The sequence below is a fragment of the Poecilia mexicana genome, unplaced genomic scaffold (genome assembly GCF_051168715.1).
Source record: "Poecilia mexicana isolate PSO_F unplaced genomic scaffold, ASM5116871v1 scaffold_11, whole genome shotgun sequence".
Taxonomy (NCBI): domain Eukaryota; kingdom Metazoa; phylum Chordata; class Actinopteri; order Cyprinodontiformes; family Poeciliidae; genus Poecilia; species Poecilia mexicana.
Window position 1 is genome coordinate 17,162,815 of NW_028263380.1, and position 21,494 is coordinate 17,184,308.

General features: G+C 38.0%; 2 protein-coding genes across 6 annotated transcripts in view; one reads left to right on the forward strand and one right to left on the reverse strand.

Annotated features, from left to right (window-relative positions):
- The window catches only part of ubap2l (ubiquitin associated protein 2-like), a 32,120-nt gene extending 15,682 nt beyond the window's left edge, over positions 1–16,438 (reverse strand). For 3 of the 4 annotated variants that reach the window (XM_014990670.2, XM_014990671.2, XM_014990668.2), the window contains exons 1-14: positions 16,334–16,438; positions 12,115–12,252; positions 11,397–11,474; positions 9,670–9,780; positions 7,546–7,720; positions 6,418–6,519; positions 6,272–6,317; positions 2,684–2,790; positions 2,560–2,601; positions 2,429–2,481; positions 1,562–1,647; positions 1,186–1,366; positions 764–962; positions 318–658 (exon numbers count right to left, since the gene is read on the reverse strand). In XM_014990670.2, the coding sequence (XP_014846156.1) occupies positions 318–658; positions 764–962; positions 1,186–1,366; positions 1,562–1,647; positions 2,429–2,481; positions 2,560–2,601; positions 2,684–2,790; positions 6,272–6,317; positions 6,418–6,519; positions 7,546–7,720; positions 9,670–9,780; positions 11,397–11,474; positions 12,115–12,210 (1,617 nt within the window). In that variant the 5' untranslated portion in view covers positions 12,211–12,252; positions 16,334–16,438. Of the gene's footprint in view, positions 1–317; positions 659–763; positions 963–1,185; positions 1,367–1,561; positions 1,648–2,428; positions 2,482–2,559; positions 2,602–2,683; positions 2,791–6,271; positions 6,318–6,417; positions 6,520–7,545; positions 7,721–9,669; positions 9,781–11,396; positions 11,475–12,114; positions 12,253–16,137; positions 16,300–16,333 lie in introns of those variants that run through there. The other variant, XM_014990669.2, reaches the window with a different exon arrangement.
- On the forward strand, positions 15,725–21,474 carry LOC106919972 (lipid transport auxiliary protein 1). Of its 2 annotated transcripts, none has more exons than XM_088010323.1 (7): positions 15,725–15,804; positions 18,163–18,265; positions 18,338–18,446; positions 18,551–18,604; positions 19,839–20,005; positions 20,088–20,146; positions 20,905–21,474. In XM_088010323.1, the coding sequence occupies exons 1-7, from the start codon at positions 15,725–15,727 to the stop codon at positions 21,110–21,112; spliced, it is 780 nt and encodes a 259-aa protein (XP_087866449.1). In that variant the 3' UTR covers positions 21,113–21,474. The 2 variants fall into 2 exon arrangements, with proteins under 2 accessions (XP_087866449.1, XP_014846164.1); XM_014990678.2 differs by lacking the exon at positions 15,725–15,804 and adding an exon at positions 17,746–18,074 and having other exon boundaries at positions 18,164–18,265.
- Positions 21,475–21,494: the final 20 nt, after the last annotated feature.

The window sequence follows — 21,494 nt, forward strand, 5'->3', positions numbered from 1 at the left end:
TAAAAACCTAAAAATCTGTTGCAAACTTTTGTATTCAGCCTGAGATTAAACTGAATTTGCAAGTCTAACCAAACATGAAGAGTCTTGAACTTTTGTGAACATTCAATATTTTATAAAAATAAAATTGAACTGCAAGGGAACGTACAGTTTTTACAGAGTAAAATTCAAGAACTTTTAGTATTTTCAAGGTAAATTTTCAAACTTTTCCAGCACCACACTTTTGAGATAAAAACACAAATGAACTAAAAAGAAAAGTTTGAATTCACGACTATAGTACTTCATTTATTACCGTTTAAATAAAAAACATTAGATATTACCTTTGTGGAAATAGAAGTTCTCTTCTTCTGCTGTTTGAGTTTGTGTTGCTGTAAAGGCAGTGGACTGGAGCCCTGGGCGTCTGAGGAACTCGGGGAGACCTGCTGACCCAGAGAGGGGACGGCGGCCATTTTGGGAAGAGAGGACGCAGGCGGCGGCACCGCGTGCGGTGAAGATGCGGTTTGTTGCGGTAAGGAGGAGGAGGAGGAGACAGAGGAAGGTGGAGGCAGCCCTTTGTCCTGCAGGAAAACATCCAACATGGACGAGGTTTGGGTGGCAGTTTGGTAGGGCTGCCGCTTCGTAAAGGGTGTGTGGATCCCAGATTCTGACTGAGTTTTCATCTCTGCACAACAACGAGGGCGAAAAATGACGGAGTTAAAATCAGAAAATACCTTAAATGTGACTTTTATTTAAATTAAGGAAAAGTAAAGCTTAGTTTGATCCTCACCATATTGCCCCAGAGTGGAGGGGTTGTTGTCCCAGGAAGAAGGCGCCGTGTTGGGAGGTCCAGCCTGGGAGTGCTGTGCTGCCAGCTGGGCCAGCGCCTGGGCGGTCTTGTACTGCTCCAGGAACTGGGAACCAGTAGTTCCTGTGGTGCCTCCTTTAGGGTCTCCCACATCCCCAAATCCCTTACCCAGCATGCTGGCCTGCAGTGCATAAAGGCAATAAAATCAGGTTGTTACATTACTGTTAATATGTTATACCTGGAAATATGACAACACAGACCAGGGGAGTCCAAAATGTGGCCCGGGGGTCATTTGTGGCACGTGAAATTATTTTTTTACTATCAGTTGTGAAAACAGCCTGAGACATGGGGGTCCAGCGGCCGTCCAAATGTTGATCACTGCAGGGTTTTTATCAGAGTCTCACCATGCTGTGCTGGGAGTACGGGGCGCTGGAGGATGTCTGGGAAAGTGGCCCCCCTTGCTTGGAGTTGCTAAAAACCAGAGACTGGGGCAGAGAGGAGGGCTGGGCGGCCTCCATGTGGGCATTTTCTGTCTCTGAGGATGAAGATGGGGGAGTCTTCCCCAGCAGCACCGCAAGGTCAATCCTGCAGCAGGTGACAAAGCATGTTTAAAGCTTGAATGTTGATATTCGTCAGGTTTACGTTAAGCAGAGAATCTCTTACTTAGAGTGGAACGATGGGTTAATGTATTACTTGATGCAAAAAAAAAATCAAGAATAAAACTACTATTTACACATCTAAAAAACAAAAAAGGAAAAATAATCTAAAATAAAACCCAACCTCTGTCCTTTGGTGATTGTGACATTCTCTTGAGGCGCAGGAACCGATGAGACGTTGGAAGCTGTAAAAATCTTGGTCTCTGACAGCTGAGGAAGAGAAGAGGAGGATTGGACCGTTTGCATTTGGAAGTAAATTTTAAAAAATGACATTTATCAGATCCAACTTTCCAGAGTTATCAGGGGTTTGTGTTCATTTTGAAATAAATGAAATGTGAAGTCTAAAAAAACTGAAACTGGAAGGAAGAAGAGAGGAAAAAAAAAGGGGGAAAGCCGGGTAAATAGCACAAGATACAAAATAAAGAAGAAAAAGGATGCAAAGAACAAAGATGGAAAGGAAGGAAGTGACAAAGGAAGAACCACAAGGAGAAAAGGAAAAGAATGAAGGGATGATGCAGCAAAAGACAAAAGGAAAGAAAAAAGAAATTTGGAAGGATAAAAGGAGAGAAAGGCAACGGAGATGAAAGGAGGGACAAAAACAGAGGTAGGATATAAAGGTAAGGCAGAAGAAAACATCAAAAGATGAGGAGGAAAAGAAGAACACAGGGAAGAAAAGAAGCACTAGAGGGAGGAAGGAAGGCCTTAAAAAGGAAATAAAAACATGAAAAACAAAAGAAAGTAATAAAGTAAAGAAGGATAATACATTTTTAGAGTGTGGGAATCAAGTATGGAAACAAACATTTTCACACACACTTCTTTTTCTAGAACTTGAAAACACTGAAATTAACTTTCCCTGTTTGCACATCAGTGGATCTCAATATTTTCCACGTTCTTGTTAAAATATCAGGTTTTCATGAGGTTCAAACTATGAAGCCAAGGCGTTTCTCTGAAAAACTGTAGAATGTGAACAGCCAACTCCTGAAACACTCACATCCTCATTCCAGTCCTCGGTGCCCCATTCCTCTGTGGCAGGTCTCCATGGAGCTGTCAGCCAAAGACAATTTAATCAATTCCTCTAAAACAGTAAAAGCTCATGTAAAATAAGAGAACAGACAGCCTTACCAGGAGCAGAGTCAAACTTAGGTGGATAATTTGTTCCCTCTCCTGCAGAATATTCCAAAAATTAGAAAAACAATCAAAAAGAGAATATTTTTGATTTGTGGCCTTTCTTACTGAATGTACTTACTTGCTCCCTCCTCTAACTCCACGCCTCCTGTGTTGTTCCAGGTACTGCCTCCTCCATAGTTTTCCTCTGTCTGGGCTGGCTCAGCATAGTCTGCAGGGTTGAAAGTTCTGGGAAACGCAGAGAAAAGTTAAGAACATGTGCAGACAAATCGGCAGCAAAAACTGCAGAGGCCTGCACAAAAAGGAAACAGCTCAGTCTTCAAAGGTGACCTATGCTCCTCTGAACAGGTTAGGATAGGTCTATGGACGATACAAAACATGTTCTCTCCCCCACACAAAATCCATTCTTAGAAAATGAGAATTTAGTGTCACTTCTGCCCATTTTGAACTCCTTTCAGAATGAGATATTTTAGGGACTCCTGTCACTTTAAATTCAGATAATCTGCTTATAATTCAACGTTTACACTCGCATGTGAAAATGGCTGCAAACAGATGCTCAATTATACAACTGTTAATCTTTGAAAAGCATTAATAGAACCTCCTGCATAACCAACAAGAATGCAGTAAATGGTTTATGAATGGTAAATCAACAGCAAAACACTTGACTTTTCCAGCAGCCGTTGTACAGCGAATGCAGCGGTAAAACCAGCTGACCAAACGCACTGGAGTTCCATTGAGGTTGCTAGGTAACAGAAGGAACTTTGTTGGGGTTGCTAGGTAACAGGCGTAACCTCGCTGGGATTGCTAGGTGATGGGCAGTGCCTGCCAACTAGCAGAGTTACATTTGGAAGGTTTTTTAGACGACCCATTTTCCAGATAACAAAAAATTACTTATTGCTAAAAAAAAAAACATCTGTATGGTTCTTTTAAGCACTTCTGTTGTTTTTAGAAGCAGTAGAAACTCAAAAATAAGTACAAAAACATACAAGATGTGAATTTTGCATAACAGGTCACCTTTAAAGCTCACTAATATAAATTTGTGATTTTACACCTAGGTGTGAATTGCTAACATTGCAATGAAGTCAAAGCAGAAAATCAGATGTTTTTTTTATGACTGAGTAAATAAAAAGTCAGAAGTAAATATAGAAAATATGCTGCGTTCTTGTAGCTTCTACTGATGCAAGTCTTATTTGTGCAAAGTGAGAAAAATCCCATCATGGGCAAACTAGAGATATGACCAACAGCAACAAGTCAAACTAGTCAAAACACTTTCATTATCTGCATAAGATCCTTCCAAACAAAGACACATTCTCGTCTTAAGGAAACAAACCAGTGGTTGAACTTCAAGTGTTTTCTACATATAGAAACAGAGAAAATAATTTTTGATTGTGGCGTTCAGTTTTCTCTTATTAAACAGGACAGCAGATTAGGACGTCACATATTTGTTTTCCACTGGAGATCAGATTATTTTCCATCATGGCTCGTTTTGTGGAACAGATGCAGTCATCCAAAGCAACTGAAAGTTAAGCTAAACTGAAACACAGCGGAGGTTTGGTGATGAATCAGCTGTACAGCTTTTACTTCAGTCACTAGAGTCATTTTGCAATAAAAAAAATAAGATTACTGTGCAATTTTGAGAGTAGTTTTAGTTAAGGTTCATTTGAAGCTCGTTTTTCCACTCCTGATGGAACGTGGGGAGGTTTCACATAGATAAAGACGGAGGGTTTGAGGTCAGGTCACCCCAATTAAGAAATAAAATCCAAGCCAGAATGTTGGTTTCCAAGCCCCTTGTGTGAAACCTCAAGTAGAAAAAGGTAGTAAGAAAGTTTGATAACCAAGAGTGACAGAGGAAACTACTTTTCCCTTTATAATTACAATCAAGGTTTTCCCCAGAAAACCTGTGTTTTCATATTGAAAATGTTAAAAGTTGACAAGGTATTTGAAAATATGACTCTGCAATTATCTACTACTGGAAGACATTATTGGCGATACTTAAACACCAACGACAGAGTATTTAAAAAGAGAATCAATAAAACATTTAGCAGATTGATCTGAAAACAAGCTACGTAATGCTGGGAACATTTAAAGGTAAAGTAAATTAGAAGAAATATTACCTAAAATGTACAATGATGAATAAGTATATTTGTATGCATAATTAAATATTGTCAGGGTAGAAATTTAAAGTATTTATTGTATGAAGTTTTCAAGTTTTTTCCTACATAAAAATGTTTTGTTTAGTAATATCTGCTGGTTGATGCAGTATTTTGATTTGCTCGTTATGATTGGTTAATTATTCAAGAGGTTTTCTAATTAAATAGAGCTTACACGTAGATACAAGCAGTGCAGATCTACCCAAGTAAAACCTACACCGATTAAGTGTTGAAATGAGACTTTCAGCTGCTTCCATTCACTACCATGTTTTGCAAAAACACTGCTCAACTCATTAATGCAAATATGGTTGTTGCACTAATGCAATCTGCAGCAGATCAGAGTAATAATGCTGATCAGATATCAGAATATCTACCTGAATGCAACCAGAATTTAAGCATTTTCCAATTACATCGTTTGCCACAAGTGGTAGCTGAGGACGACTTAAATTTCTGGGTAGGGTGTCAGTTTGTTAGGTATCCAAGCCAACATTTCTCCTCGATTTTATGAACTGGCGTAAAAACATTTGCGTTGTGAAATCACTGCTTTACTATTTGGTAACAGATGCATTTTTTCCCACATTTTATGGAGTTTAAGTTTGCTATCATGAGTTACAGCCCAAATACAAACAGAAAACTTATAAAAGGATGATTATATATATATATATATATATATATATATATATATATATATATATATATATATATATATATATATATATATATATATATATAATCATCCTTTTATATATATATATATATATATATATATATATATATATATATATATATATATATATATATCCTCATAATGAGTACAAAAGTGAAATATGCCTAAAACTGTAGAGCATTTTCCAATGTCTTGGAATACAGACTGAAGATCTAGCGAGACATTATGTAATTGTTTGTTGTACCACTTAAACCTCTTGCAGCAAATCCCTAAATTACTGAATAGCTTTGGGTTACATTGTTCTGGTTTCTCTCTGGCAGCACACTGTACATAAACATACACTCGCTGTAATGCTACCCAGGCTTTCATGTCCTAATTCAATGCTTGGTTTCAGTGAGAGAGAAAATTTGATTTAGGCTTCTGAGGAGGAACCGCACAGCTCCTGACCTCAATCACAAAAGCCACAGTCTAGATTTGAGGCAGACTCTGAAAGGATTTACAACATAAGATCTGTGAGTATGTAAAAAAAAAAAAAAAAAAGAAAAAGGAAACATTGCCATCCGCTTTATTCATACCTGTTTAATCCAAATTCAGTGCAACGTTACCCGTTAGGAATGCCATCACAGACAAATACTTCTGTCAATCCTGTGACACAGATCAGCCAGTCGCTGAAACTAAAATGCAAACATGGCGATAAATGCTGATTTTTTTTCTGAATGAGATTTTTTAGATGCTATGCTCTCCGTAGAAATGCTCAGCCCAGGCTGCTCCCTCTGATTGGATAAAGTTTTTCCCCCACCTTCCGATTAATGCCCAACAATAGACTGGGGTCATGCTTTCTGGTGACTATGGCAACAGGTAAAAGTGTAACAAAAGGCAAATGCTCCCTTACCCCATGCCTTGTGCCGAAAATCTGCCTCCTCGCCGTGCGTTTACCCCTGGAGAAAACAAAACGGATGCATGTTTAACTTTTATCAGAAAGAAAAGCATCAGATGCACCATCTGAACAAAAATGACTTTTTCTAGATGATTGCTTACCAACAGTTGCCCTTCCTCTGCCCCTGCCTCTTCTGCCTCGCTCTGCTCCTCGTCCAGCCACTCCAGCTTTGCCTCCATCCAAGCCGTTCTCCTGGCCACGGACTGCAATTATGCAGAGAAAGGCCGGTATTGGATTACAACACCGCAGTGCACACATTCCCCAGGAAAAATGACCTCAAACTGAGTCACATATTACTGGGAAGCTAGCAGAAAGAAGAGATTTTTATGATTTATAGAAATCAGAAAAGAAATCAAAATGAAAAACAAGTTTGAGTCAATTTCGCCAGCTTCAGTCTCTCGTATCAACCTGACTGTATAATATCAGGAGCATCCCAACAAGAGGGGCAAATATTTAACTGCGCACATTACTGATTTCAAGACTGAAAAAGATGGAAATATGAACAAAAGATTGGACAGAAAAGTGTCAGATGGTCAATAGAAAGCTCAGAGGGAAATATTTTGCTTCCAACAACTACTGGAAGGAAAAACTTGTTTATATCTTCATTTTTAATGTCAACACAAATTGAACAGTGCCTTGCAAAAGCACTCAATACACCTTGAACTTTTAGCAAGTTTCGTCTCAAAGCTACACATCTTTGCATATTATTGGGACCTTATGAGGTAGACCAACACAAAGCAAAGTGTGGGGGCAAAAAATTATGCAAGGGCTGAATAAAAATGAGGGCCATGGCTTAACATTTTTACTTGCAATACATTTTTTAACGCATATATTCTCCCTCTTCCACCTCATTCATGTCGTCAAAATGTGAAAATGTTCAGTGTGACTGTCTGCTACCTGCCCTAGCTAGCCGTTATGTTTGATTGTATGCACTTACATGGTTAAAAATGAATAAAAAATGTGAAAACGTTAAGTAGGGTAAGAATATTTCTCCAAGGAACTGCAACTATGACAATTCCTCGTGCATTATCTTTCAGCTGAAATTATTTACTAAATACCTGGTTTCACAAATTTAAGAAACTAAACATGTTCAGTTTGTTTAAATTTGTGAAAAGCATAAAACGCATTAAAAAACAGCTAATTATAACCAACACAAAGCAAATCAGAAACATGGGAATAAATGTGATTAATTATAGAGAGAAGTTTAAATTTGCAAAGTATAAACGTACACTCTCGTCCTCTGCTCGATCCGCGGCCTTTCCGTGGAGCGCCACCTCGACGACGTGCAGCATCTTTCTCTCCGCCTTTCTCTCTGTTCTCTTTTCCTTCCTCACCGGTTTCCGCCTGGCTGATTTCCTTCTGCCCAGACACTCCTTTCTTCTTCCCCACCATTTCCCAGGAGTCCTGGAGAAATGAAAACAGGGTCCTTCCAGTCAGTGTTGAAGTTATCTGTGGTTTATTCAGAGTGCTTGGCCTTTACTGCAGGACAACTGGTCGGATGGTCACACGGCTGGTGGATAAACGTTTTTAGTGGAAGAATAAATCTAAATGAATGATGCAGGGTTGAATAACACTTCTGTTTTTGTCGCCAATGGCAGATCTTCAATTACGTGGGCCAACACTGGCTGCTGATCCTTTCACTTAAGCAAGAAGAAATTGCTCCTTAATGACTCTACAATTAAACTGAGGTTATTCTGATGCATTTCCACTACTTTACGGTTTCAGTTTCTGTTTATATTCAGCTAGGAATGTCTGTGCAGTTATTTGGGATCATCTTTATATCGCATTTCAAGCCCAATTTCAACGTTTTGAGCATTTATCAAACATGAAATGTTTGATTAATGCATTCCTGAGCGTTTACGCTTTCAAAAACAGAAATAAAAAACTAGAAAAATTGTTGAATGGACAGCTGGAAAAGGGATAAAATAATGAAAAAGGATGAACAGATGGATATTGATTAGCAGACTAAAAGAAACAAGAACAGACATAAAAAATGGACAGACAGATGGAAAAATTGACAAAAACTGATGAAAAAGTGAGTGGGTGGATGGAAACAAGAACTCAAGAGCTACAACAATTTCTTCTAAAACAGGAAAGTCCTTAATTTTTTTAGCAGACAAAACATTTTTTAGAAACTGGTTGCAGAGTATAATATCTTGTTCATGCAAAAATTTGTGAAATAAGTTTAAAACTGTGGAATGAAACTCTAATCTGACTGATGACACCAAATGCGTCATAGGTGACAAAAACAACGGTTGATTTCATGTAAATGTTCTGCAAAAACTTCTACAAAATGTGGAGTCTCGATGCGCATGTCCCACACGCCATGTTAAGCGCCACCTACTGGCCTGGAGGAGAGAAAATATCATTTCTGCTTCTTTTTGTCTCTACGTGGATGAAATAATTTCTGGAAACAGTCTGAATTTGGACGCAGGTGATACAGACAATCCCTTTTAGGAAACAACTTTCCATTGTGGACTAATCCAGTCGAAACAGCATGAAGCAGCAGATTCAGCTGTGCAGAAACCTGGTGGCAGTGATTTAAGCGTGTTGGAGATTGGATGCAGGACAGTAGCTCTCGAGTGGATTGGACTTGGCCACCCTGATTCTAGATAACAGGCAAGGAATTAAGTCAAAGGCTGAAATAATTAGATTAATCGATTATTGAAATAATCATTAAATGGAGTATAAAAGCCAATTGCTGGGGAAAAAAAAACTATGCAGTCAGAGCAGTAATTGACTGTACAAAATATATACATTTTGCATTTAAGGAAAATAAAAACTAAATATGTTCTACCACAAACATTCACTAAAGGAATGGTGCATCATTGCATATCATTGCATTTTAGGCAATGATATATTTAAGGGAGTTTATTTGCATTTTTTAATATTTCTAATGCTGTATGAAAAGGCTAATGTGGTTAAATGAAAAACTTTTTTATCTGATTGACGGTCTGAATAATCGATTACTAAAATAATTGGTAGTTGCTGCCCTAATGGAACTACAATTATTTCACACCATTTTCTTTTTCAGATCTAATCTGGAAAACATTCACTGTCTATAAACTCTGGCATTCAGCACTTAAGACAAATTATACCAAAAGATATGAAGACTTGTTTTTTTCCAAAGATCAGCAACAACAAACTAGAAAGGGGAAAAAATGTCTTTAGACAACCTTTCTATGCATCCCTTTCTAACGACAATTCTTCATAAAAAGTGGAATATCTGCCTACTTCTGCAAGCTGCGCTGCAAAAGAGAAATGATAAGTAAATTTCCCCCACCAAGTGCGGTTTAAGCCTGGGTGGCACTGATTTCTCCAGAGGCCGCGTCTTAAACAGAGAGCATACTCACAGTGTCCGGGCTGCCCTCCAGCAACACGTTAATAGCTCTGTTGACGTCCCCGTTGCAGTCGTGCAGCGCGATCATGGACTCATCCTGGTCCTTGCCTGTGATGTCAACCAGCTGAGAGAGAAGCGGTGCAACAATGAGACACAGAGATGAGCCCACGCTTAGGTTTCTGCAAGTCACGGTTCTTGTTATGAGAACGTCAAAACAAAGTGAAATAGTAGGTTCTTATATAGATACTGCAATGAAAGTGTAACAGAGAAGATGCTGCTGCTGATTTAAAGTGTTTGTGACAATATCTCTTCTCACGAAGGTCCACTTGTAGCTCCATTCATAAACACCGTCAGGCTAAATAACTCCAGGCAACGTTAATAACTTTTCCTAAAAACCATGTGATGCATGAAGTCTAAAATCTATATTTAATAAAGTCAACAACACAGTTAGGATTCATTCTTGAGGTTTCGCTTTTGGAGCAAAACTGCTCTGGCAGCTTCTCCATGTGGAATGCATAAAATGCTGAGAAAAGACACCTGACCAAAAGAAATAAAAAGAAAGAAAAGACGCATACAGTTGCTGCCTGCAGCCCCAACAGTAAATATGGATTTATAGTCAGCAATGCAGCTCAGATAAATAATAAGGTTTAAAATTACCTTTATATAAAAAATGGTCAAATTAAGATATGAAATTTGCAAGAAAAGTGTCTCTTCACACCGTTACCCTCTAGAAAGAAAAAAAAAATTGGGAACTGAGCTGTATTTTTACTTTTCACAGAACCAATTTCTAGAAGCTGTCTTATGGTGCGTTCACACCAAACGGATTTTGAGCGCCAGGTGCATCTGATTTAGACTCAAAGTCTATGTGGAGGAGAGTCAAGGGCGCTTCACAGACTGCGTGATTTGAAATCTTTTGGGTCTTTCGCTGGTTGAAAAATCTGATCTTCCGCAACTCGACGCGACATGTCAACAAACACGTAGTGGTGCATTTTCCGACGGGATCTCAGAAGAAAAAAAAATCAACTATGGAAGTTAACTGTTTGCTCTTGTCCAATAATCTACTACTAAGCAAGTTATGACTGCAGAGACAGGAATAGAAAGGACCTTGGATGGAAAAGGATCAGCGAGGAAGTCGGAATGTCAATAAGTTATAACTTTTACTATTTGAAAATATTTCCCCGTACTCGAGCTACCCAAATGCATCCAGCAAAAAACGTTATTTAATGTTTCCTTAAATAGATGTTAAATAAACGTATTTATTTGGACGAAATATGCAGGACATGTGGAAAAGTTTGAGGGACTCATGTCACTCCTTGGCATACACCAAGAGCAATTTTGACGCATCCGAATCTCGTCTAGAGCAAAATGTCAGAGTCTGACCTCAAAGCGCACACACGAGTAAACTTGAAGCGTCAGGCGCTTTTTTGAAACGCGTTTGGTGTGAGCACACCATCAGAGCTGATTTGGTGGAAAAACCCCCCAACTATTTCTGACCCTTAAAGAAATTTCAGACCTCCTTTTTAAATGATTCCAACAATAACACTAATGGAGTAAAGTTTTGGATTTTGTAGAATGGGAAAGGAAAAAAATAAATGCTTATATTGCTACTAGGAACAACAAAGTAAAAACAGAGAAGATCACTGGATTGTTATGCAAACTGACTGACATGCAAACTGCAGATACAGTGCAGGTCAGTAAAACAAGGCAGTAATAAAACAATGCGATATAAAAAAGGCTCACCTGTTTAACCTTCTCTTCAAAGTCTGCGTCGTTGTGGTCTGAAATCATCTGCGCGAGTCGGATCTGCTCTGCGGTGGCCTGTCAGGACAAAAAAAAAAGAGAGAAAGGTGTCCACCATTTGCATCCAACCGACAGGAGATTTCCATTCTCGTTGAAACAGACGTAATTTATATACAACTTCTCATAAAGCCTCCAGGCACAAATACAAGCAATGAAGCTAAAAGCTACTTAAATTTTGTTGTAATCTGCTGCAGTTTGACTTTAAGGGCCAAACATAAGAAACTAACAGGAAAAATCTATTTTAACATCAAGTTAAAAACTGGAAAGTTCTCAAAAGGTACAGTCTCTTATTTAACTAATTAGTGTCAGTTTGTATGTTTTTCACATAAACATCAATTTAAATGCTGAGAATAAACTCAGCATTTAAACCTCTGAGAAGATATTTACCTAAATAACAAAATTTACAAGTAAAACCCATAAAAAGTAAGATAAAACTCCTTAATAGACTTTTTTCTTCCACTCAACTTTCAAGTAAAAGTTTATTTATTGAGACAAACAAAAAGTATTCTTTGCATATTGGTAACTAGTTCTACCTCCAACTTAACGTTTTGTCTTCAGTACTCAGGTTTAAATCATCAAGCAGATTCTTTATCTAAATAATCCCAGTCCAATAGTTTGTTGGAGTGTGAACAAACTCTGCAGGTCTCTAAATGCGTACCTGAGGCCTCTGCTTGTGCTGTGTCTGGCTCTGTGTTTGGCCCTGTGTCGGCTCCCAGCTGCCCCGGGCTCGGTTCCCGCCCATGGACGTCATCATTTACAGTATATACAAATAACAGTATTTACAAAGGAATAACACCTGAGAAGATACGGAAAGGAAAAGGGTGTTGCAGAACTTTACGAAGCTTACATACACACAACAATAAAAAAACCTTAACCTTGTCGGTCAGTTGACCTGAACAAGAAGTAAAGCCTTTGTATGCTAGTCGCAGCGCCACACAGAACCTTCTGCATATAAACTTTCAGATCTGCAACATTTTATGGTCAAAAATAAAACGTACAAAACATTTGTCTTTTCTCTCTTACACAGACTACAATCGCTGTCAATTACCATCATTGTTTTATTAATGCTTTCATGTGCTGGGACCGGAAACCGAAGTCTTACTACATAGATGAAAAATTTGCATTTTTGCTGAGATGCACTCATCAGATTTTTGTGGTCAATACATATTTATGATTGCTTTAGGTCTGAGTTGCTTGTTCAGATTTTGAATGACTCGGACTCTTTTTCAAAGGACTACAACTCATGAAAGAAAAAATGTACTGAAGGTTTTTTTGTAGATAGAGATTGTAGTTTAGACTCAAACAGAAATTCATTTTGCACATCAAGTTTTTATTAAACTCAAAAAGAGCAACAAAGTAGAAGCTGCTGGATATGCATTAGTAGACTGTAGTGGGAAATCTGAATTTTTAATTTAATGAGAAGAAACATAAATACGAATATCTTTAGTATCTGATCTACCAACCACAGATCAGAGGTGAAATTAGCCACTGATCTACTCACTGATTCGTTATATTTACTTTTTCATGCAGTCCTTAAAAGTATTTCAAAGAACTATGCAGGCGTATATCAGCTTTTAAATTTTGCTGGGTGATGAATTGTCCCAGAAATTATTGTGATAAACAATAATATCATTTTGAGACCATTGTTAATAGCATTAAGAAATGTCATCATAATGCCAGTACACTCTGAAAGATAATTAACTTTTAACACTAGAACTGGAAGAGAAATTAAATGGATTATGAACTCTAAACAAAATATATTTAGATATTAAAATACATTAGGAATTTTAAAGCAGGGATAGATTTAAAAGTGCTTTATGTGTCAATATAAAGCAACGTTGGAAAAACAAAAGTAAATTCATCAAAATAATTAAATCTCTTTTTCTTGATTCAGAGGTCAAATCACAAAGCAATATTGTTTAGAAATCGAGGTTCTCCAGGAACACTGCGCTGCTCGTTTTACGTTTCTTCCTGATTCAGGCGACTGCAGCTGTACAAAAGCTTGTTAATCAGCCATCAGTTGAAATAACTTTTGCTGAAGCAGAAACAGATCTGAAGCACAGCATGCAGGGTAATGTGCCTTGAGGATGAAGGCTGAAAAAAAAAATATCCCTCTTCACTTATTTTTAACTTCAATCAGCTGATTTTGTTTTTCTATCAGTATTTTTTTTTTTTGGCCCAGAGACCAAAACTTTACCACTTTCTACATTTTTTTTTACACAACATTTTTTGTTGCTTTTCTGTGTTAAATAAAATAATTTAGCTCTTCTTGCATCCATGTCGTACTTGGGCAACCTTTTATTACTCACACAAAGATCCAAGTTTGCTCATCGAAAACTTCTCAAAAGAGGGGAGCTGTGAAGAAAACTATCAAAAGAAATCCTGGTGGCTTCATGTAACATGATCAGTTTAACTAAATTTGGAACTTGGATCTGGGAATGTCATCATTTCAAGTTTAAAATCCTTTTAATTTTCTAATTTATAAACTTAGTGACCAGACCAACATGCAAATTTCAACTTCTGAGTGAAAGTTGAACATTTAAGTCAGTTAGCTCCTTCAGCCATGCTACAATGCAATGTTTCATTTTCTCTTTGTTTTTATGACAAAGTTATAAAGTCCTGTTATATTACTGTTGTAAAAGGTTTGTCAATATGACAATACTAGAAAAAAACTTACTGGAATATTTACCCTGGAGAGACTACTGTGTTTTTCACTTGGAAATTTAAGAAATTAAATTATTGTGACATTTAAAATCAACATCATCATACTGGGAGAATAAGCCCATGCTAGTCAGAGATATTTGAAAAATGCCAAATTTTGGCTTAAGTTGTTGGTCAATAAGTATATTGCCTGATCTTTAAAATAATTAAAGGTAAAAATAATTTTATTAAAGCCTGATAAGTCCATGTTTAGAAAATATATAGAGAAAAAAAGTTTTATATTTTTGCTGATTTTCAGATAAACTCATGCTAATAGAAGAATATGCAACAATTTCCTTTTTGTCTTTGTTGAGAATACTAAAAAATAAAGTCTAATAATTAGGAAAGATTTCAAGCAAACCATAAATGTGCATTGGCCCAGAAACACCTGTGCATCTTCAATAATAACTTAATCTAATGTGTTCTTTCAAAGGGTCAGGGTTAAGCTTCAACACCCAGAGGGGAGTCTGCAGGATCACTGACTGGGAGAATTGGGAAAAAAGCCAACCACGAAAGGCACCGTTTCCAAATCTGGGTCTGGAAATTCTTGAAAAAATTAAACAACCTCAATTTGGTCTTTGGAGGACAACAAGATCCATGAAACAGGATAGAGATGTTAGCTTTATTCTAGAAGAATGATGACGATATTTCTCCTTGAGGTGACTGGTATCTCATGAGCACCTGCTAGTTGCAGTCATCATGGTAGAGCTGCAAAAGAAGATGCTCCAACTACTCTTAAATCTGTTTGGCAGTATTTTTGGGCTTTCCAGTAGAAAAGATAATTGACAGAGTAACAAGAAACGAGCTGTTGTTCAGTTGCTGAAGGAGACAAAGAGTTGCTGGGCGTTACAATCACAGCAAACGCTACCAATAGCAACTGGGAAAAGTACTGCAGAGCATGCACAGTTTAAGCACTAACCTAAGGCCTAAAGAGATAAAAAGAAATCAGAAAAAGACGTACAGTTTGTTGAGATTGTGGCAAAAATCTATAAAGAGGCAGAACAAAGGCCTTCATGCAGCATAAATTTGATCTTTGAAGTTTCTTTTAAAGTAATATTAAAATCTAATCCCGTCTCGTTCTCGTGAACTCAATGACGTGTCTCGTTTTGAGGGTTTTATGTATCGTTACAACCCTACTTTATACGCATTTGCAATTCTCTCCCATTTTTCGCCCATATGCATCCAGGGAGGGGAAGCAATCCCAAGAGCAATATGAGCTTTTAAAAGTCCTTTGATTAGAGAGCTGGGCTTAATTGGCCATGCAGCAAAAGAAAAAAAAAATGCAAACACTAACTAAAACATAGCCAAGCAGATATTCGTCATAAGGAAATGGTTATCCAACCTATGTTAGGTTAGGTGACTACTTAATCTTGCTCAGGTTACGTAAAAGCCGTGCTTTGACAAGCCCATAATAGCAAATCAGTAGCCAGGGCCCGTCGCATATACAATTATATGTCACTTCGATAAGCCAGCCACATGGTCAACCAGTTAGCCCAGCAGCTAATCGTTGAAAGAAAACATCCAGCTCTGAAGTCTCGGTGGGCTTCCGCTTCTCACGGCTTCACCTCATGGCGACAACGAGGCTAACTTTACCAGCTAACGAGCTAACACAGTTTCAGAAAGCTGCCAGGAGAAAGCAGCAATACCGGGGATGGCTTTAGTTCACTGCATAGCCAACAGGTTAATTAGCTCACCACCTGTTTAACGAGCAGCGAAGCTTTCACAGATGAAGAAAGAAACAAACAAAAAATACGCCCTGTTGCTATAAGAGTATTGCTAATAACTTGAAGCTATGCTAAGTAATGTCGTTCGTTTCGGCTAACTGTGACTTTAGCTAGGTTAGCAGTTTGTGCACTACAACGTTTACAACCAGTGTCCCTCCGGTGTAACCCCAAACCCGGACTGTCTACTAGGAAAACACCGGGGCTGAAGGCAGGCCTGCAGGCCGCTAAGATGGAAATAAATAACAGGCGATACTGACCAGAAACCCGGCTCAATATATTACACACAGCTACAGCCGACAAGATGTCTCGCTGTCGAACTACTGTTCGGATTCAGGGCTGTGTGTAATTCTTGAACTTTAGTAGAACAAATTAAAGGAAATGTATATACAAAAAAAAAAAAAAAAAAACGCGAGCCAACAAGCCCACAGACAATAAACGAGAGGCTGAATTTACCTGTTTCTTTTCCACTCTGACGCTACGGAGAACTGCGTCACGTGGTTTTTCACAGAGCCGCTTCGAGGAAACAGGAGCCACACCACGTGATCACTTTCGGATATGTAGTTAGATATCATCAACCGAGTTGTGACATGCTGAAGATGTTGATGCACAACACAGGAGGCGACAGGGTGGAAGAAACAAACTGCAGCTGGCGTGTGTCCTCCTCACTGTGGAAATCAAAAACAATCCCCAGATTACTGTAACACAGGTACACAAGAAGGTGAAAACAATTAAAGAAACAATTTAAAAAGAAACTAACTCATCTTTTTTGGAGAGTACTTATGTCTCATTGTTATTATGTATTGGTAAAGTATGCAATATGTGTTTAGAAATGGAGGACTTATTAGATAGATGCAAACTTTATTTCAAACTCAAGGTCCAAGTAAAACAAAAACAACAAAATAACAAACAACCAAACAGATGCACAAATCTACAATCAGCTATTATAATAGCTATTATTGACTAAATGAAAGGTTCCCCAAATAATAACAGGGTACATCTAATCTGGAAAAATATAACGATCAGGAATTTTAAGCATTTGTAAATAAGTAGAACAGGAAAATCACGCAATGTGGGGTTCCCAATGTGCCTAACATATTTGTAGATTTATAGTTTAAATATTTTTATTTGCAAGCTTGTCATTGTTATGGTGTTGTATCAATTCATCCTTCAAAGTTTTTGCAGTTTTAAAAGGGAACAGAAGTTTGTAGAAAAAAGAAAAACATCTAGGTGTCCATACTTTATTCAATCGAAATCTAGATTTCTGATACTTGACTTGTCTGTCATATGGACTATAGAGTACAGATAGCTACAAAATAGTTGTGGCGCAAACTGTGTTCTGTCATTACTTAATATATTTTGTTTGTCTTGGTCTCCGGTTGTTCGCCCAGGATCGCCCCTGCGTGGAACTTTGGGGTTTCCATACGATATGATTTTTAAATCCCACTATTATTATTGCTATTATTATTAGCCGTGGCATTATTATGCAGCAATTTACATGATGCAGCAGTTGCAGTGTTACCAATTTAAATTGTTACATATATAATACCACCACCACCACCACTACTACTACTACTACTACTACTACTAATAATAATAATAATAATTAATAATAATAATAACAACATAAATGCTTTAAGTGTATGCTAAAGTAGAGTTTGATTACTTTAATATCTCTGTTGTTTTTTGAGAAACATTTGAAGGTCTACATTGAAGATAATCAAATAAATAGATAATAATCCCCGGAAAAATATGAAAGTGTGAGTCCAAAGCTTTGTACTCAGAGATGAATCAAATCGCTTCCTTGATGTTTTATTTGTGTGCTGCCTTGATCGCCACTCCTCACCAGGAGGGGGCAGCACTGCACCATCCTGTGTTGCGCAGTAGTTGTCATCCTGTCAGTTCAAAGCTAGCTCAAGGTAAAACCGGTATTGGAAGTAAACACTATGAAAAGGGGCGATTACGTTATTACGGTATAATAATTTATTTTTTAAATAGAAGAATTATTTAAATACAGACATGTAATAAAGCGGTTTATACTGCGTTGGCCGGATTCGGCTTTTTATTGAACGTACCCTTAGCTACCGAGCTAATGTAGCCACAATCGTTGAATTTATTGAAGTTTACAGGCAGAATGGCAGATTCGTCGCCTCTGTCCGGGGTCAATGTTGTTTTGGTCATGGCTTATGGCAACTTGGTGAGTCACTTACCGTATCTAGGGAACATTATAAAAAACAGTTGCGTAATATTGTTAAACTCTAAAGCTTTGTCTGGCTTTGTGCGCAGGTGTTCGTGCTGCTGTTTATCTTTGTGAAAAGGCAAATCATGCGGTTTGCGATGAGATCCCGCCGTGGACCGCACGCACCTATTGGTCACAATGCACCGAAGGTAACTGGACTTTTCTCACCTTTAGGATCTGGTGCTTCTAACTTTATCATTTACACAAGAATCTATTGACAGGGCTTGAGAGAAAACATCGACTCCAAGCTTTCTAAGGTCCAGGAGATCTGCTTCGAACCTCGGCTCCTGTCAGAGGGGGATGACCGACTCAGGAGGGGATCGCAGATGAGTCAGTCCTATTTTATTATTATTATTATTATTTGCTTCCTTTATCACTCTGCAAAATTACGATTTTCCAGTTTTAATGTAACAAACCAACTCTCTCCCTCCAAGGTTGCTACAACTATCTGTACCGAATGAAAGCCCTCGATGCTATTCGCGACTCAGGTGAGTTTTAACATTTAGTTTCTGTTGGTGGTTAAGATTAAAGCAATATTGTCATCATTCTCTCTACAACCAGTGTCGGAAATCCCCTTAAATTATTTACTTCTGCGGCAAGGCAACAGTGCAAACTTATTTTCACATGAAAACCTGCAAAAAACCCCAAACCCTACAACATTCTGTTACAAGTCAATTTATCAATATCAGAAATAAAATACCAGTATTTTAGATCTATATCATAACATCTTCACTCATACTTTATATCATTTTTCAACTATTCAACTCAACCTTATAGTTAAAGATGGCAGGTGGATAACTGAGCATATTAATCTTTGGAGGCATGTCTTTTATACACACATCTGGCACTACAGTTTCTTTGCCAATCAAAGTGCTGCATGCAGACATCAAAGAATGGTCAGTTGAAATAATCTCCAGATCCACATAGGTGTAAGGAATTGGTATTTTAGCTTACTAGTGGATAAAAGTCACAGGCCCAAAGAAGTTAGCAGGATTCTGATCTTAGGTCAAGTAAAATATGATAAATGCAAAAAGAAAACATATTACCCAAACCCAGCTCCCTCCAGACTTCCTCCGTAAAGTCTTTATTTATTGCAGTAGTATAGTGTCACACAACCTTTACCTTGAGTGCATTTAATCCAGAGAGGAGGGAGAAACTATACTTGGGAATATTTCTGTTTTCAGCAAAATCATGTGCTAAAATTATTTGTAACTCTGCTGTTAATACTTGAACTACCCCATTTTTGCCAATATTTAAGCACATCTTGTATATAAACAGTTAACCTACTGAAAGGCTAAATGACTATCCAGTTTCAGTTCTATAAATAAATGAATGTCTTTATTTTTCAAAGCAGATTAGCAAAACAAACTGATTATTTTGTGTAAATTTTAGGAAACAAAAAATAAACAGAAACACCAAAATTCTGCTTTCATGTAAATAAAAAGGACGTAATTATGAACATTTGAATAACCAAAGAGATGTTAACATCAACAGAAATGATAAAACTGGTGACGTAATGAACATAAAGAATAAATAGCACTGGAGTTCCTGATACCTTTTGAAGAGAAACAAGTTCACAGAGCGCTCCTTGTTTTGTTTTGATGTGCTGCTAATAACTTAGGAAATTTTTTTAAGTACAGCACTGATTTAGTCAAACTTACAGAGCAGTCGTTCATTTTTTTAACAGGTTCACTTCTTTAATATTTTGGTTTCCCTTTTTAGGGATTCCCGTTCAGGAGATAAGCGGCACTCCGAGCGCATTTACTGGCCGCAGCTTCAGGAACTGGCTGGTGGAGCTGCGCAATTCCCACTCTTTGATCAAGAGCAGCCGCAGCGCGCTCATCGATCGCTTGCTTGAAGGCTACGACAGCGCTCGCCACGGAACCGGGGTAGGCGAAGGACCAGTTAAATTTACCCCCTCTGGCTAAAAGTGGAGGGAAGCTCGCTAACTTTCCTCTTGCTGTGTGACAGGCGTTTGGCGAGGCAGAGTTTCTGGAGTACCGACAAGCTCTCGATGAACTGGTTGACGTGTAAGTGCTGCCGTGCCGGTCCAGACTTGAAAACTATTAAGTTTAAGTAACACTGTTGGAACAAGTACTTTAGATCACATTATTCATGCTGACAGGGAGAGAACTGAACAGCTTCCCAGCTGTGTTTAGGCTAAGTTCTCATCTCTTCACCTCACCAGAGATCTGGTGAAGTTCCACCTCCCTAGTTGAAGTTCCAACTAATTTGGATACATATTTGATTGTTTTCAAAACGTCCTCAGTCTGAACGGTCATGTTGCGCTTTATGCAGCTTTTATATCATTAATGTGACACTGGCGTCATAATTCTGCTCCAGAAAAAGATAAATCCAGATGAATTTGAAGCGCATCACATTACGATCCCATCACTCCTGGCTCTGACTACACATCCAAACAGATTTCTCTACAGAAGTTGCAGTGAATGCTCCACAAAAAGCCGTTGATATTAGTTGTGCTTTTTTTTTCTTTTCTCTTTTTAAACAACAATCTGAAGCAAAGTGCCGCTGTGACCTCAACTTTTTTTTTCTGTGCATGAAGGTCGTTTTGGGAATGTAAACTCTTTACCAGAAGTCTTGTTGCGGTTGGGTTAAATTAGTAGTATGAATGGAAACACTAAAGAAACAAAAACAAGATCAAGATGTGCAAACATAGCCTTAGAACTGCTAGAAATCTTTTTTTTTTTTTGCATCAATTTTAGTTTAATGTCACTTAGAGCTGTTTTACCAGTTTTACCGACAGTCATCCCTCTCTCCTCTCCTCCAGAGTGAAGGCCTACTCCAGCAGCACCAGTTTGGACCAGCAGCACCAGTCTGCGGCCAAAGACCTAACGGGCTCCCCAGTCCGCGGCGCTCCCTCTACCATCCAGGTCACCTACCTGCCCTCCACAGGTCAGCGCAGCAAGAGGCCCAAACACTTTCTGGAGCTCAAAAGCTTCAAAGATAACTACAACACACTGGAGAGCACGCTGTGAAACTCAGACGCTCAGAAGGAGAACCTGTGACTGCGTGTTTCTAGGTTGTGTTTTAAAGTTCTCAAAAAAACTGGGACTTTTCCAGGCATCGCCTTTTTGTGCACACACTTCAGAAATGTTTGCAAACTTTGGGCCTAATGGGTAACTAGACCCAACCTGCTACAGATTTCATTTTAAATTATTTGACATTTCTTTTCAAAAGCCTGAATGTGAATCTAAATATTAGGTTTTTTTTTTAATTGTTTGTACAGATGTGAAATATTTAATTTATAACTTATTGATGCTGTTTGGTTTGTATTTATCTGAGATGTGTTTATATGTGACTTAAAGATGAAAAGAAATAAAAACAACCATACATCTAATTCAGTTCCTGTTCTTGATA